The 17,199-nt window shown below is 41.4% G+C and overlaps 1 protein-coding gene across 1 annotated transcript in view; it reads left to right on the top strand.

The window, feature by feature from the left end:
* vegfc (vascular endothelial growth factor c) overlaps window positions 1-13,234 on the top strand; it is a 172,452-nt gene extending 159,218 nt beyond the window's left edge. Inside the window, exons 6-7 of the mRNA XM_052019779.1 lie at window positions 5,603-5,936; window positions 12,678-13,234. Of these exons, the coding sequence (XP_051875739.1) occupies window positions 5,603-5,936; window positions 12,678-12,798 (455 nt within the window). The 3' untranslated portion in view covers window positions 12,799-13,234. The remainder of the gene's footprint in view (window positions 1-5,602; window positions 5,937-12,677) is intronic.
* Window positions 13,235-17,199: the final 3,965 nt, after the last annotated feature.

Below are 17,199 nucleotides of genomic sequence, written 5' to 3'. Positions count from 1 at the left end.
AAGTGGGATAGAGTCACAGAGGTGGGAATAGGTGATCTTAGTGATACAACAGTAACAAACCTCACCTTCCATGCCTGGACCACATCTGAGCAGAGTTGGAAACTGTCTGGTTCAGTTTCAGATGGGTCCCAGGAAGACGGAAGGACTCAGAAACAAGAGAACAGAGACAGACTTCTGTCTTCCCAATACCAGTTGGTAGAAACCTCTGCTCATCCAATGTTGTTTGTTGGACAAGCAGAGTGACAATTTAGGTACGGCTGTGGTGCTAAGGTGAATGTCCTTTGTATTTATGTAAGAACTGACACTGTGTTCCAGGATGTTGTCAAGTTGGATGTGTGGATGGGAAATTCATGGGAGCCCAAGAGAAGCAACAGGATGGGCACAAAAAGAGGACTCATTGCAGCCAGTTCTCTGTCAGCACTTTCAAAATCAACTATTTCATAAAACACAAATTATTTTTTTTAAATCAATTTTAATTCAGAAGTGGCGTCTTTTTCATTTTGATCAATAGTCAGTCTGCAGCTATGAAGGATGTTTAATTCCACTTTATTTTTTCCACTGTCTTACCTTAAATCATTGAAGCACAAATCAATTTATAAAATTTTGAATTTAAATGGGGCATTTTTTGATATTAGTACTAAAGTGATGAATATTGTCATTTTGGTTCAATCATATACTATCGTCTGACTTTCAGCATTATCTTTGAGATACTGAGATGTGGTTCAGGCATCCAAGATGAGGTTCACACCTGCAGCATCACTAATCACCTATTTTCACCCCATGTCCCACGTCACCTTGCCCCAGATCTTATACTACTGATACCCTTATCCATGCCTGTGTCATCTATTGCCCTGACAATTCCATGTACTCCTGGCCAGCTGCCCTTTACTTAGCCCTGTAAGAGCAAACGTTGAAATAATTTCTGGAAAGTTCCATTCAATTCTGGTTGCCCCATTATAGGAAGGACATGGAGGTTATGGAGAGGCCACAGAAGAGGTTTACCAGGATGCTGTCTGGATTAGAGGGCATGTCCTATAAGGAGAAGATGGACAAACTCAGGTTGTTTTCTCTGGAGCGGCAGAGGCTGAGGGGAGACCTGATAGAATTTATAAGATTATAAGAGGCATAGATAGACAGCTGGCACCTTTATCCCAGGGCTGAAATGTCTAATATTAGAGGGCATGCATTTAAGGTGAGAGGGGGTAAGTTCAAAGGAGATGTGCGGGGCAAGTCTTTTACACAGAGAATGTTGGGTGCCTGGAATGCACTGTCAGGGGTGGTGGTGGAGACAGATAGGACAGAGGCATTTAAGAGGCTCTTAGACAGGCACGTGAATATGCAGAGAATGGAGGGATGTGGACCATGTGGAGGCAGAAGGGATGATGTGTCCTTAGTTTAATTAGTTCAGCACCACATCATGGGCCTGTTCCTGTGTTGTACTGTTCTATATTCGATTCCAAAACCAGACCTTACGAAAGCTGTCTGATTGCTTGTTATTCATTCGTGGATCTGAGCGCCATTGGTTAGACCAGTAGTTATTGGCTAACCCTAATCACCCCTGAGAAATTGGTGGTGAGCCATTTCTTAAACACTGCAGTCCTTCAGGTAAAGGTACACCCACCATGTTGTTGGGGAGGGAGTTCCAGGGCTTAGACCTTACATTAAATGTTCAAGTTGACTGAGCAATAAATGTTGACCAGGGCACTGGGGATAACTCCCTGACTTTTCTTTATAACACTAGCCTAAGGGAGCAGGTTTACAAACTCATCTAAATGTCAGCACTTCAGACAGAGAAATGCACTGTCAATAGTGCACTGAACCATCAGCCTAGGTTTACGTGCTTAAGGTTCCTAATTAAGATTTGAAACCACAACTTTCTGAGTGACAGGCACTCTATCAAATGAACCACACTGACAAGAAAGGCTCTTGGCTTCTGTATGCTTGCTGACCATCGAATGACCATCGAATTTCTTCGGAGTAGAGGTTCAAGGACAACACAGCCAGAAGTGGAAGGGGAGATAGAAGACAATTAATTCAGTGTTGTAGAAGTGGAAATGTGATATGGGAATAAACCAGCATTAATCCAGAGAGCTGTACACTCTTGTCCAGCCAACCTGACTTTTTAAGGAAGCTAGAAGGTCTGGTTCTTGGGGGCTGGAATTCTTCCAATACAGCCTTATGTGGCCCTACAATTCAGTGCTCTATGAGAAGTCCAATTTGGATTAACAGATGTTTATTTTGTACAGGAGTTTGCACAAATCTTATTAATTAGACTGCAGCTGCACCCTTACATACACTTGGGGATCTTTAACACTTAGCTGTGTCCAATCTCTGAAGTGGGATACCTCCCTACTTCTTTAACATCCTTACAGAAAAGTAGATTATGCTTCTGATATTTCCTTATATAAAAATCAAAATATTTACATTTATAGAGCTCTGTGCACAGTGTGAGATGTTCCAAAGACCACATAATCACTGCAGTCTTATTGAAATCTAATGCCTTTTATGGTGTAACAGCCTACAAGTCACACAACGTCTGCCTCAGAAATAAATCACAGTTTCTTCTTTTTCATTGGGTCCAAATTGTCTTACTTCCTAGTTAATAGCATTTCACAGGATGAACTGTAACAGTTGAAGAAGATAGTTCTCCACCACCTTCTCAAGGGCAGTTAGAGCTGGGTAGCAAATGTTGGACTCACAATCAACCCACACTGTTTGAATGAATAATAAAATGACAAATTGCACAGCAAGATCCAATAACCAGTAATGAGATAAAGACAAGATAGTCTGATATGAGATATTGATTGAGAAATAAATATGTCCACTTGGGAGGGCACAATGGTTCTTGAACTGACAAAACTTTTGAATTGGAGGCAGGCCTGCTATCAGAAAGTCAAGGTCAACATCACATCTAAAACAGTAACGGAAATATTGATTCTGTTCCTATTGTAATTACAGTATACCCCTAAACTAATTGAGAAATTGTTGTTTCTGCCGCATGTTGTTGGGGTAAATGTTTCACTTCGTCTCCCTGGATCTAATAGGATCAGCCAGGCTCAATCAAGGAAAATCAAGCTCCCAGAAACATACCCATCTTAGAGCTTCCTGTTTTTGTATTCACAAGATGTGTATGTTGCTGGTAAGGTGAGGGTTTATTGTCCAAATTGTCTTGGAACTGATAGATTTGCTGTACCATATCAGAGGCAGTTGAGTCAATAATATTGCAATGCTTCTGAAGTCACACATAGGCCAGAACAGGTGAGAAAAGTAGGTTTCCTTCCATGATGGGCATGAGTGAACCAAATGAGTTTTTAATACTACAAGTTAATATTTTCTATTGTTACTAAGCTTAACTTTTTAATTTAACTAACTGAATTGAAGTTCCTCAGTTGCCATAATGGAATTTGAACTCCCAAATCCAAGTGATGACCCTGGCTTCTGGATTGCCTGGTAATGCCTGGTGAACTATGGAGATGTGAGTCTAAAGTCAGTGATAGGGAAGATACTGATAAAAATTCTGAGGGAGAGAATTAATGATCATTTGGAAAGACAAGAACTAATGGGAAAGGCAGGGACTAAACTCCTGAAAGAAGTTTGTAAGATTATGAAAGGCATAGATAGGGTAGACAGAATCTCTTTCCCAGGGTAGAAAAGTCAAATACTAGAGGACATGCATTTAAGGTGAGAGAGGGAAAGTTTAAAGGAGATGTGCGGGGCAAATTTTCTTACACAGAATGTGGTAGGTGCCTGGAATGGGATGCCGGGGGGGAATGGTGGAAGCAGATACAATAGTGGCATTGAAGAGGCTGTTAGAAACATGAATTAGCAGGGAATGGAGGGATATGGATCATGTACAGGCAAAAGAGAATTAGTTTAATTCAGCATCGTGTTTGGCACAGACATTGTGGGCCAAAGGGCCTGTTCCTGTGCTGTACTGTTCTATGTAATCAGGGATGGTCAATGTGGCTTTGTCAAGGGTAGGCTCTGTCTGGCCAATTTCTTTGAGTGCTTTGAAAAGGTAACAAAGTGTATCAATGAGGGCAAGGCAGTAGATGTGATTTACATGGACTTTAGTAAGGCCTTTGACAAGGTCCCTCATGGGAAACTGGTTCGAAAGGTTCGGGCCCATGGGATTCAGGGCTAATTGGCAAACTGGATGCAAAATTGGCTTGGCAATAGGAGACAGAGGGTGATGGTAGAGGGTTGATTTTGCGATTGGATGCCTGAGACTTGTGGTGCCCACAAGGATCTGTGCTGGGACCATTGCTGTTTCTAATACATGTGAACGATTTGGATGTGGATGAGGGAAGCAAGGTCGGTAAATTCGGGGATGACACAAAGATTGACAGAGTTGTTAATAGTGTGGAAGTTAGTCTCAGGCTGCAGAGAGATATCGATGTGTTGGTGAAATGGGCTGAAAAATGGCAGATGGAGTTTATTCCAGACAAATGTGAAGTGATGCATTTTGAGAGCACTAATGAGGCTAGGACATACACCAGAAGTATTGAGGAACAGAGGGACAAGTCCATAGATCCTTCAGGGTGGCAATGCAGGTAGACAACATGGTTAGGAAGGCATGTGGGATACTGACCTTCATTGGTCGAAAGAAATAGAGAGGTTATGCTCAAACTATGAAACCCTTGTCAGACCTCAGCTGGAGTCCTGAGTGCAGTTCTGGTCACCAAGGTATAGGAAGGATGTGATAGTGCTGGAGAGGGTGCAGAGGAGATTCACCAAGATGTTGCCTGGGACGGAGCAGTTCAGTCATGAGGAGAGATTGGAGATGCTGGGTCTGTTCTCCTTGGGAGTGGAGTAGGTTAAGAGGGGATATGACTGAGATATATAAAATTATGAGGGGTATAGATAGGGTGGATGGCTGAAAATCTTTCCCCATATCAGAGGGAGAGGACATAAGTTTAGGATAAGGGGGAAGAAATTTAAGGGGACATGAGGGGGGAAATCTTCTTCGCTCAGAAGGGTGCACTGGAATGCACTTCTTGAGAGAGTGGTTGAAGGTGGGTTGCTGACAGCATTTAAGAAGTGTCGGAATGAGCACTTGAATCATTTAGGCATTGGGGGCTATGGGTGACGGGGTTAATACAGAAGGGTGCCTACTGGCCGGTGTGGATTTTGGGCCAAATTGTCTGTGTCCATGCTGTATGATTCTGTTTCTATGATTCTACCAGGCCATGAATATTCCTAGAGCAACACGCACAAAATGCTGGAGGAACTCAGTGGGTCAGGCAGCATCTATGGAGGGAAATGAACGGTTACTGGTGAAGTCCTGATGAAGGGTCTCAGCCTGAAGCACCAACTGTTCATTTCCCTCCATAGATGCTGCCTGACCCACTGAGTTCCTCCAGCACTTTGTGCGTATTGCTCCAGATTCCCAGCATCTGCAGTCTCTCTTGTGTCTCCATTAATATTCCTACCTAGCTAGCACAGCTGTAACCTGGTCAGCCATCCATTATCTAATGCTAAAATGATGAAGAATTCTTCCCCTATTCTCTTGTATGGTTAAGTACGAAGTGTGTTACAGAGCCAAATTATGTTTTAGCATCAGTCTTAGAAAATGCATCTTATTGTTATTTTATTTTTGCAGAGGGTTACCTTGGTTTCCAAAGTGTCTGTGGGCCCAACAAAGAGCTGGATGAGGATACCTGTCAGTGTGTGTGCAAAGGAGGGCTGCGCCATTCCAGCTGCGGACACCACCGAGAGCTGGATAAGGACACCTGCCAGTGCGTGTGCAGAAACGGACTGTATCCTGCCATTTGTGGTCCCCACAAGCAGTTTGACGCAGATTCCTGTGAGTGCATTTGCAAGAAAACTTGCCCGAGGCATCAGCCCTTAAACCCAGTGAAGTGTGTCTGCGAGTGTACAGAGTCTCCAAACAAGTGCTTTTTGAAAGGAAAGAGGTTTCATCCTCACACCTGCAGGTCAGTCTTTTGCCAGGCTGTCTCTTTATCTGAGGCTGTCCTGTTTCAAATTAAAGTTGTTATTGTGACATCTTGACAAAGTGGCAAAGTACTATATTAGTAACATTTGATTCTGCATAGTTGACCCCTCCCACCCAGATCATTCTCTCTTCTCCCCCCTTCCATCAGGCGGAAGATACAAAAGCTTGAGAACATGCGCCACAGGGTCACGGACAGCTTCTATCCCACTGTTATAAGACTCTTGAACAGACGTCTTATAAAGATAAACTCTCAGTCTCTCAATCTACCTCGTCATGGCTCTTTCACCTTATTTGTCTACCTACACTGTACTTTCTCTGTAACTGTAACACTATATTCTGCATTCTGTTAGTGTTTTCCTTTTATACTACCTCGATGTACTCATGTATGAAATGATCTGTCTGGATGGCATGCAAAACAAAAGTGTTTCACTGTATCTCAGTGCATGTGACAATAATAAACCAATTACCAATTACCAAGTTACTGGACTAGCAGCTAGCTCTGAACCACAGATTCAGAAACAGGAGTTCAAATCCCTCCTTGGGAGCTGAGGAATTTACTTTCAAGTATTTCAACCTAGTCTCAGTCCCACATACCATGAAACTACTGGATTAATGTAAAAATATATCTAGTTTACCACTGTCTTTCAAGGGAGGAAATTTGCTATGATTGCTCTGGTCTTTATGTGCAGTTGCCTCTTAACTTGTTCCCTCTTAGCTGGTTAACTCTTACTGGTTACTTCTTACCTTATCAGTTGACAGGCCAGCTTAGGGATGGACAATAAATGGTGGCATTCCCAGTGATATCTACACCTCACGGACAATTATATTTTAAAAATTCCTTCCTTTCCTAATGCTTTATTGAAATGTGTAAAAGTGATGTGGAGATCACTGCCAATTACAGTATTTATTGCCCAGTCCCACTCCCCCTTGAGACTGTGGTGGAGATAATTCCATCACAATCCTTACTTTTGCCTTGCAATTATTAGATAGGAGCTCTGAGGAAATCAGGAAATGAGCCATTCAGGATGAAATACCTTGTTATTTAGCAGGACTAGTAGTAATGCCATTTATGTGGATGTTCTTTCTCAGTGTCCAGTCAATAGAGACTCTTAAGGTAGCAATTCAAAAATACTACTACTATTGACAGGTATATTGTGTCACGTTGGAGGTAGTCATTATCTGGCAATAGTGTAGTATAAATGTTAGTTGCAACTTATCAGCCAATCCTGGTTTTCCTTTATGCATTCACAGATTGATTCAGTGCGAATTGCAAATGTTACTGAGTGCAATTATCATTCCTACATTTACCTTATGATAATTAACTTTGATAAAGCAATTGAAGATGGTTAGACTTATGATGTTTGTCCTGAGAAATATCAGTAGCAGTGCAAAAAATGAAAATGCTGGAAACACTCAGCAGGTCAGGCAGCATCTGCAGAAAGAGGAACAGAGTTCATGTTTCAGGTCAAAGAGTCTTCACCAGAACTGAAAACAAAACAGTAGCAGTGTTCTGGGTCTGAGATGACTAGTTTCTGACAGTCAATCCTATCATCTTCCTCAGAGCCAGGTGCTCTTTTTGTCTTGATCTTCATTGACATCATTTTAATGTGGGATTTTATGTAGCACAGAAACAGGTCGTTCAACTCAACATTCCACGCTGATGTTTATATCTCACTCAAGTCTTCTCTGTCTTTCCACATCAAAATATACCGGCATAAACTCACTATTTCCTTCTCCCCATCCAGCGTCTCCCTACCACACCTCAGTAGAAGTGAGTTGCACGTTCTCACTACACTACAGTTATTTCTGAATTCCATACTACTTTTCTTGGTGACAAGTCTTGTGTTGATGGCCTCTAGATATGTTCTTCCCTATAGCTGGGAACATTCTATCTGCTTCCACTTACTGGATTACCCCATAAGCTCGCTTCTTGAGAAAGGAAACCAAGTCTGTTCATCCTTTCCTGATGCATATAGCCTCTCATTTCTAATTTAATATTCTTTGTATCCATTTCATACACTTTTGTTTTTGCTTGAAGTCTTGACCCAGTAAGGACTAACATTACAGAAAAGAGGAAATGCCATGATTTAAAATTACACTGCGTTTAAGAAATAAAAGACCAGTTTCTGTCATTTTGTGCCTCAGGAACAGTTCAATATTGAGAAATCATTGCCTCATGTGACCCATTCAAAATTACTGAGTTATATACAGCCAACCTGGAAGCAGCAGTTAATTCCAAATAAAAAAATACTACAAGCCACAGCAGTAAACTTGACAACAAAAAAAGAATATAGAAAAACAGGTCCAACATGCCAGTGCATTACTACAGTATCAGAAATGACTTCCAACTGTACCACTGCCATGGTGTAAAACATTAAAGCAAGTGTAGTTTGATCTTTCATTAACGTAACCAAGCTGAAGTAGCTTTTCCCAAACTAAGTGATGCAAGGCCAACATCTGCAATTATTTTGCTTTCAGTAGCCATTAAAGTTGGCATTTAAGACCTGTGTTCTTAGTGAGATTCTGTAGTCAATTCTCTATCATTTATCTCCTTTTGGTTTATGCAGTATCAGAACATATCCAGTTGACTTGTAAGTAAAGTTTTGAGGATTAGCTTCAGAAGGTTTGGTTGTTGCTGTTGTGACTGAAAAGCCATTTGTAGTCCAGAGCCATAAGTGTAACAGGTCATTATTCAGATTGTGTGGGAGAATCTCCTCTGAAATCAAAGATATCAAGGTCAATACTTTTTAGATATATTCACAATACAATTGCAGGTGATTGACAGCCAATCCCAAATATGACTATGACCATGTTGAGTTTGCCTAGATAGAAAAGTAGCCAGTCTGGCTGAGTTGAGTCGCAGACACAGGGCCAGACACAGGGCCCATTCATCTATTGTTTCCTCCTGTCCGTGCTTCAATGGTGCAAAGTATCTTAACCAGAAAATGTCTCGATTAAGAGGCATAGATCGAGTGGACAGTCATAGACTTTTTCCCAGGGCGACAATGGCTAAATGAGGGGATATAATTTTAAGGCGATTGGAGGAAGATATAAGAGGGATGTCAGGGGTACGGTTTTACACAGAGAGTGGTTGGTGCGTGGAACGCACTGCCAGCAGAGGTTGTGGGGGCAGATACATTAGGGACATTTAAGATACTCTTAGATAGACATGTGAATGTTAGAGAAATGGGAGGTTATGTGGGAGGGAAAGGTTAGCTAGATCTTAGAGCAGGATAAAATGTCAACACAACATTGTGGGCCAAAGGGCCTGTACTGTGCTGTAATGGTCTATGTTCTACGTTCTGAAGCCTGGTTCAATGATGCCAAATATTCTTTTACTCTAAAACATCCAGCAATTCCAATGCCTAGACTATTCATCTATTGTTTTCCTGTATCAATAGTTACAGGTACATTTCTCACCTCTCTATAGTTGATTACTCTGATCTCACCAGTGTGTCATGGCTTGGAGCTTTGGTGTCTCTAAATGAGTTAATTGGAATCTTTTAAACATAGCCCTTAGTCTCAACTGACTCAAGGTGGTCTCCTTTATTCCCCTGTACACTTGCCCAGTCCATATCTGAATGTCTCATGACCATGTCACATTTTCCTTTTCTCAATATTGAACACATATATCTATATATATACATACCTTGAGGTACCAATCAGTGTCTTGTATTTTACAGTGATCATTTTCCAAACCGCTTATGTCAAGTGGCTCCCCACTGTGACAATGCAACTTCTGTTTCTCGTAGAGTACAGTCTTTTTTTACACTGCTGCACCTTGTGATTTCAAAATTGATTACTGCTTATGAATTTGGAAGAATTTTAAAGTCTAGTTCTTGCTTATGTCAATGGTTCTTATATATTCACCCTCAGACTATGTCTTGCTACTAGAAACACTTGCAAATGTTACATACCTGTCCAGAAATGTGGACAGATGTATGCCAGGTAACTACCAGCCAGTCTAACTCACATTCAGTCAGGAATTTCTTTGAGCCTACAGTCTGGGAGAAAAAGACGTCAGCTGGAGAAACAAAGGTTAAGAAATGACAGCAGCGACAATTTGTTAAAGAGAAACTATGTCTCACAAACTGGATTGAATACTTTAATGAATTAATAGAACGAGTCATTAGTGCAGTAGATGTCAGGTATATAGCCCCTCACAAGACTTGCTTGCAAAATTCTGGTTCATGGTTTTAAAACAGAGGAAGGATTGAGAGGCTAAGGGACAGGACACATGTGGTCATGAGAAATGATTGCTTCTTGGACTGTATTGGATGGCACAGAGGCAGAGTTAGTAGAGATACTGCCTCACAGCTCTGAGGGCTCAGCTGGTAGAACTGTTGCTCTCACTCAAGTGACGCAGTTTGATCCTTCCCTGTGTGGAGTTTGCATATTCTCCCTGTGATTCTAGTTTCATACTAGTCCATGATTGTTAGATGCTACAGACAATGAACTGGTTGTGCTGATGGCTAGCTGGTGGTGTCTTGAGTCAAGAGGCCGATAGTAATGATCTGAGCTGAGAGTTGGATACACTTCTCATCTGACACCTCAGCTTTACATCAACCACGACTGCTGCACCTAATGGTGGCAAGCGGTTTGTTTTCTATAACTTTAATTATCATTATTAGGAGATCAATGGTGCCGGAGTGTGGCAACTTGTTGCAAGCTGCTCTCTGCACATCTATTCATTACTTCTATCATAATTGTTTTACTCTTTTAAATCTAAATTCTATGACTCTAATATGGCTTTTCACCTTATTATTTGCCTGCATTGCACTTTGGCTGTAACACTTTATTCTGCATTCTGTTATTGTTTTCTCTTGTACTACCTCAATGCACTGTTGTAATGAAATGATCTGTATGGATGGCATGCAAAACAAAGTTTTTTTGCTGTACCTCGATACATGTGGATATAATAAACCAACTTACCAATTTGCTAATTTCCAAAAGACATGCAGATCAGTCAGTTAGTTGTTCACTGTAAATTTTCCCTGGTGTCTAGGTGACTGGCAGAATCTGAGGGGAGTTGTTGGGAATGTGGGGAGAACAGTGCACAGGGAAAATTGATAGGGGAATGGGATTGCCGTGCTCGCCAGTATAGACTCAATGGGCCAAAATAGTCTCCTATGTCATTAGGAAATATGGAAATATAAAACAAATTACCCCAGTAATTAATTTTAGGCCCATTCCTCATATTGGGATACTTTAATGGCTTCTACTTTGATTTTAAGTTTTCAGAAAATATTAAATTTATAAAATTTTAAGGAGAATGGTAACCTGGAGAAAGGGCACAGCCAATGTAACAAACTGGCTCGGTGTATGTCAAATTAAATTCAATGCAGAGAATTGTGATATGTTCTGTTTTATAAGGGACAATGAACAGAGATATTGAGGGGAATAGAAAGATTTAGGACAATTTACTCAAGTCTTTGAAGGTGGCTGAACAAGTTCGGAAAACCACTATAAAGGCTCATGGAATCCTTAGCTGTATTAATAAAGGTATGGAGTACAAATATAAGCTATAAACCACTGGTAAGCCTCAGTAAGGGTATTGCACAATGTCTTCATATAATAAATAGATTGGGTAGAGACCTCCTCATTCAAAGCTCCCAAGAAGATTAAAGGCTAGAATGAAATATTTAAAGGAAGCTTATAGTTCCTCTCAGGGTCATGAGATAGTATGAGAAAGTGTGGACAAGAACATAAAAATGAAATATGAATAGTGAGAGTATAATGGATTAGTAAGGAAACTAAATCATTAATGTTTAGTTAAAAAAAAGATAAAGTGTGGTCAAGTGGGGATCAGAAAGCTCTTCCAGTGGAGCCGTAGCCATAAAGGGAGAATGGTGGACACTTGGTGCCTGCCTACTACCACAGAGGATGCTGTGAATGTTGCAGTAATTGGGATCTGGTTTATTATCATCACATGTACCGAGATGCAGTGAAAAACTTTGTTTTGCATGCCATCCAGACAGATCATTCCAAACATAAGTACCTCGAGGTAGTACAAAAGGAAAAGCAATAACAGAATGCAGAATATAGAGTTACATTTACAGAGAAAGTGCAGTGCAGGTAGACAATAAGATGCAAGGGACACGACAAGGTAGATTGAGAGATCAAGAGTTCATCTTTATCATACAAGAGGTCCATTCAAGAGTCTTATAACAGCGGGATAGAAGTTGTCCTTGAGCCTGGTGGTGCATGTTTTCAAGCTTTTGTATCTTCTGCCCAATGGAAGGGGTGAAATGAGACAATGACCTGGGTGGGAGGCATCTTTGATTATGTTGGCTGCTTGCTTAGGAATACTAGAGATTCGATAGGATAAAAGTCAAGAATGGAGACTTCAAAACTGCACTGAGTTCAAAATAAAGGAGTCATGTCCAAGACCAATCTTCAACCAATAAAAACATAAGGAACAGGAGCAGGTCATCTTTAGGACATCTTCCTCATTATCCCTTAGGCATCACATTTTGTTTGATAACACTGCTGTGAAATACGTTGGGATATCTAGCTATGTAAAGAATGCTGTAAACAATCTAACTTATAGTTGCTGTACAGCTATGAAGTCAAAGTGCCTGCACGTCCTACAATAAACTGGTGTTGTATTCCTCATGCATGAATTACCACCTGCCCAGTGTGGGAGTGAAGCAACATGATTTATTAATCATTGCACTTGGATTGTTTAAAATAATAATCTTTTGCCACTTACATCCCACAGTTGCTACAGGCCGCCCTGTCGGGTCCGAAGGAGGGGCTGTAAACAGGGACTTTACTTCAGCGAGGAGATTTGTAACTGTGTCCCCACATACTGGAGAAGACCATACAATGACCATTATTGATGGCAATGGTCACTTGGCGACCAAGGAAAGATTTATTAGACTTTCACATGGATGCTACTACCGAAAGGAAGAACACTGTATAGAAGAAAACGCATAGCATTTACATCTCTGGTTCAGCAGTGCACCAGAGACACAGGAGGGCCCAACGCTATCCCGACGCTGCACATTTCGGCAGAAGTGCAAACATAAAATGTAGAAACTCACCTGGAGTCTTTGAAAAGAACTCAGCCAGGCTTCATGTGACATGTTGATGGTCAAAAGGTCTAGATCCTTCCAAGCTAATTTTTTTTTAAGATAATGAATCTATATCTAATTTATTGCCACAAAAATATTGTGCAACATTCCTGTTCGTAGCAGTTAACAACTGTAAGAGCTCACTGTGATCTGTATTTTTATATCATGTAAAATATCTTTAAAAATAAAAGGCAAAAGTGTATTGTATGTCTTGAATCCATTCTAGGAGTTGCCTGGACACCTTTGGGTTCCCAACTAGCTCAATGAAAATCCCTTAGCTGGGATTCAAAATCAACAGGGAAATATTAAGTTTCAAGAAACAACTGGTCGTTACATAATGTGCACACTTGGTGTTTCCACCAGCAACCATCTTGACAATTTTCACTTTGGCAGTGGGCTTCACATAATACTGTCAGAAAATAAAAACTCAGCAGGTCAGGCAGCATCTGTGGAGAGGGAGACGGAGTTAAAGTTTCAGGTCAATTAACCTTTTACAGATAATTCTGCCCATAGATAGTTTGCTATGGAACAATGTCTGGCATCCTGTCGTAATTTTCAGGTGCTGAGCTCCATTAGGTAAGAGTCAAGGGCTCCAAGACCACTGTGAGGTTGATGGTTTTGGTCCAAGGCCTAATCATAAGCCCCTAGATAGAGTCACAGAGCTACACAGCACAGAAACAGGCCCTTCAGCCCAACTTGTCCATGTCGACCAAGCTGCCTAACTAATCCAGCCCCATTCCCTACATTTGGCCTAAACCTCTAAAACTATCAAACCTTCCCTCAGCCTCCGCCGTTCTAAAGAAAACAGCATCAGCTTGTCCAACCTCTCCTCATAGCACGTATCCTCCAGACCAGGCAGCATTCTGGTAAACCTCCTCTGCACCCTTTCCAAAGCCTCCACATCCTTCCTATATTGAGGCAACTAGAATTGAACACAGTATACGTGCCCTAACCAGTGTTTTATAAAGCTGTAACATAACTTCCTGGCTCTTGAACTCAATGCCTCAACTAATAAAGGCAAGCATGCTATATGCCTTCTTTACCACCCTATCAACCTGTGCAGCCACTCTTAGGGAACCATGTATCTGGACCCCAAGATCAATGCTGTTAAGGATCCCGCCACTAACCGTGTACTCTCCCTTTATGTTAATTATCCCCAAGTGCAACACCTCACACTTGCCTGGATTAAACTCCATCTCCTACTTCTCCACCTATATCTGCAACTGATCTATATCCCACTGTATCCTTTGGCAATCTTCTATGCAATCCACAATGCCACCAACCTTTGTGTCATCTGCAAACTTACTCACCCACCCTACCACATATTCATCCAAATCATTTATATATATGACAAACAACAGAGGTCCCAGTACAGATCCTTGTGGAACATCACAAGTCACAAACCTCTGTCTAGAATAAGATCGATCTACCACTATCCTATGGGCAAGCCAATTTTGCATCCAATCAGCCAAGCCACGTGGATCCCATGCATCCTAATTTTCTGTATGATACAAATGTTTAATAATTCTGTCTAATACGAAACTAGATAGTGCAGATTAACACTTATTTCCACATTTAATTTGTTCATGAATTTTAGGAGCCTGTTTGCAATGCCCAAAGATGAGTTTTAGCAAGTTGCAAGAAGCAAGAAACTGATGCAAAGGATCAACTTGTAATCCACGAGTTGGAAAGACAGCATGAAGTAGCTGGGAAGCATAACTCACATTTCCAGCAAAGACTTACTCATCAGCAGTCAGGACCTCTGGTTGACCCTGTAAAATGGAACTGTATTCCAAGTAAACCATTAGCAATGATCTTCAGAAACTGCTAATAAAACTGAATAAAGGGAAAGTTGAAAATGAAAAGTTATCCCTGGTGTCTCAGATAATCCCTCAGTCTACATTTCTGGATGGGATTATCCAGACATTATTGAATTGCTATGTTTTCACATTTCTATACTTCAAAAGCACTTCGTGGTCTGTAAAACACGTTGGAATGCCCGGAATGAACTAGAGAAATGCTAGTCTTTCTTTCCACCACGTCTTGAACTCAGAAACAGGCCTTCAGCCCAATTGCTCAATGATGTCATTCATGATGTGCACAAGCCTGCTCACACCTCATTTTACCCTGCCCCTGTTTCCGTTCTACCTCATGCTGCCCTTTTAATACATTATTTTTAGTCTCATCTACTCTTCCAATGGCAGCATTTTGCATGTTCTTTCCATTCTCTTGGTAAAGGGCCGTAACCCCTTTGGATGTACACTGGTGACTATTGTACATTTATCACCTTTCCATACGTGGGATCATTTTATCTGGATCTGTTATCTCTCCTTTTACATTATCTTACAGACCTCAATTAGATTACTTCATCTTCTGGAAGAAAGAGCTCTAATCAGTCCTTCCCTTACTACAGTAGGTAGAAATGTTCAGTTTTCTCTCTGCAGTAGGAATGCACCTTCCAAAAACTGATCATTCTTTTCCTTACAACATAGGAGGAGGCCACTCAGCTCATCGTCTATGAGAATTCTCACAGTCTTTTCCCTCATTTATTTCACTTAAAGGAAGCACCATGGCACAGCTGGAGGAGGCACTGCCTCACAGCACAAGCGAACTAGGTTCAATCCTCACCTTGGATGCTGTCTGTGTGGTGTTTACACCTTCTTCCAGTGACCACATGGATTTCCTCCAGATTCTCAGGTTTCATCCCACATTAGAAAGTTTTGCAGGTCAGTACAATAATTGGCCACTGTAAATTGCCCCTAGTGTGTCAGTGAGTGTTAAAATCTGGGCGGAGTTGATGTGAATGTGGGAGAATTTGAAAGTTGAAAGTCGAGTTTATTGTCATATGCACAGGTACATGTACGCACAGGTGCAATGAAAAACTTACTTGCAGCAGCATCACAGGCACATAGCATCATATAAACAGCATTCATGAGAAAAACATAACTTAAGCATAAATTGTACAAAACTATACAAGAAAGAAGACAATTAAAATAAAAAAAAACAAGGTCCATTTTAGTGCAAAGTGACCATGGTGTTGCTATACTGTAGTAATTAGGGTTGTGCTGGTTGGTTCAGGAACTGAATGGTTGAAGGGAAGTAGCTGTTCCTGAACCTGGTGTGGGACTTCAGGCTTCTGTACCTCCTGCTCGATGGTAGCTGCGAGAAGATGGCATGGCCCGGATGGTGGGGATCTTTGATAACGGATGTTGCCTTCTTGAGGCAGCGCCTGGTGTAGATACTACCGATGATAAGGACGGATATGCCAGTGATGTATTGGGCTGAGTTCACAACTCTCTGCAGCTCCTTATGTTCCTGTGCATTTGAATGGAGTACAGCTGGTATATATTCAGTGTATGTAGGTGTTTGATGGTATGGACATTGGTTAAATGAGGCTGTTTCCAAGACTCTATGACTATAACTGATCCTCTGAGAGATTCTTCCCCTGATTCTTCTGCCACTAACCTACATAAGGGATAACCTACAGTTGCCAACTTACCTACAGCTCTTTTGGGATGCAGGATATGATGAAGGTGCACATACACATTGCAATTCAGAATTGAACTCATATGGTCATCGTGGATCACATTGGAGGATCACCTTTTTGTAGTTCCCGAGGCACAGAGGCCCACGTTTAATGTCTCATCTGCACCAGATAAGTGTGAAGTGATACACTTCGGGAGGTCAAATTTGAAGGCAGAATACCAGGTTAATGGCAGGACTCTTAGCAGTGTGGAGGAACAGAGGGATATTGGGGTCCGCGTCCATATATCCCTCAAGGTTGCCACGCAGGTCGATAGGGTTGTTAAGAAGGCGTATGGAGTGTTGGCCTTCATTAGTCAGGGTATTGAGTTCAAGAGCCTTGAGGTGATGTTGCAGCTCTATAGAGCTCTGGTCAGACCACACTTGGAGTATTGTGTTCAGTTCTGTTCGCCTTGTTATTGAAAGGATGTGGAAGCTTTAGAGATGGTGCAGAGAAGATTTACCAGGATGTTGCCTGGATTGGATAGCATGCCTTATGAGGATAGGTCAAGCAAGCTAGGGCTTTTCTCTTTGGAGAGAAGGAGGATGAGAGGTGACTTGATAGAGGTGTACAAGATGATAAGAGGCATAGATCGAGTGGACAGTCAGAGACTTTTTCCCAGTGCGACAATGGCTAAAATTAGG

Source organism: Pristis pectinata, chromosome 7, assembly GCF_009764475.1.
Source record: "Pristis pectinata isolate sPriPec2 chromosome 7, sPriPec2.1.pri, whole genome shotgun sequence".
NCBI lineage: Eukaryota > Metazoa > Chordata > Chondrichthyes > Rhinopristiformes > Pristidae > Pristis > Pristis pectinata.
This window is presented reverse-complemented; position numbering and strand designations above follow the sequence as displayed.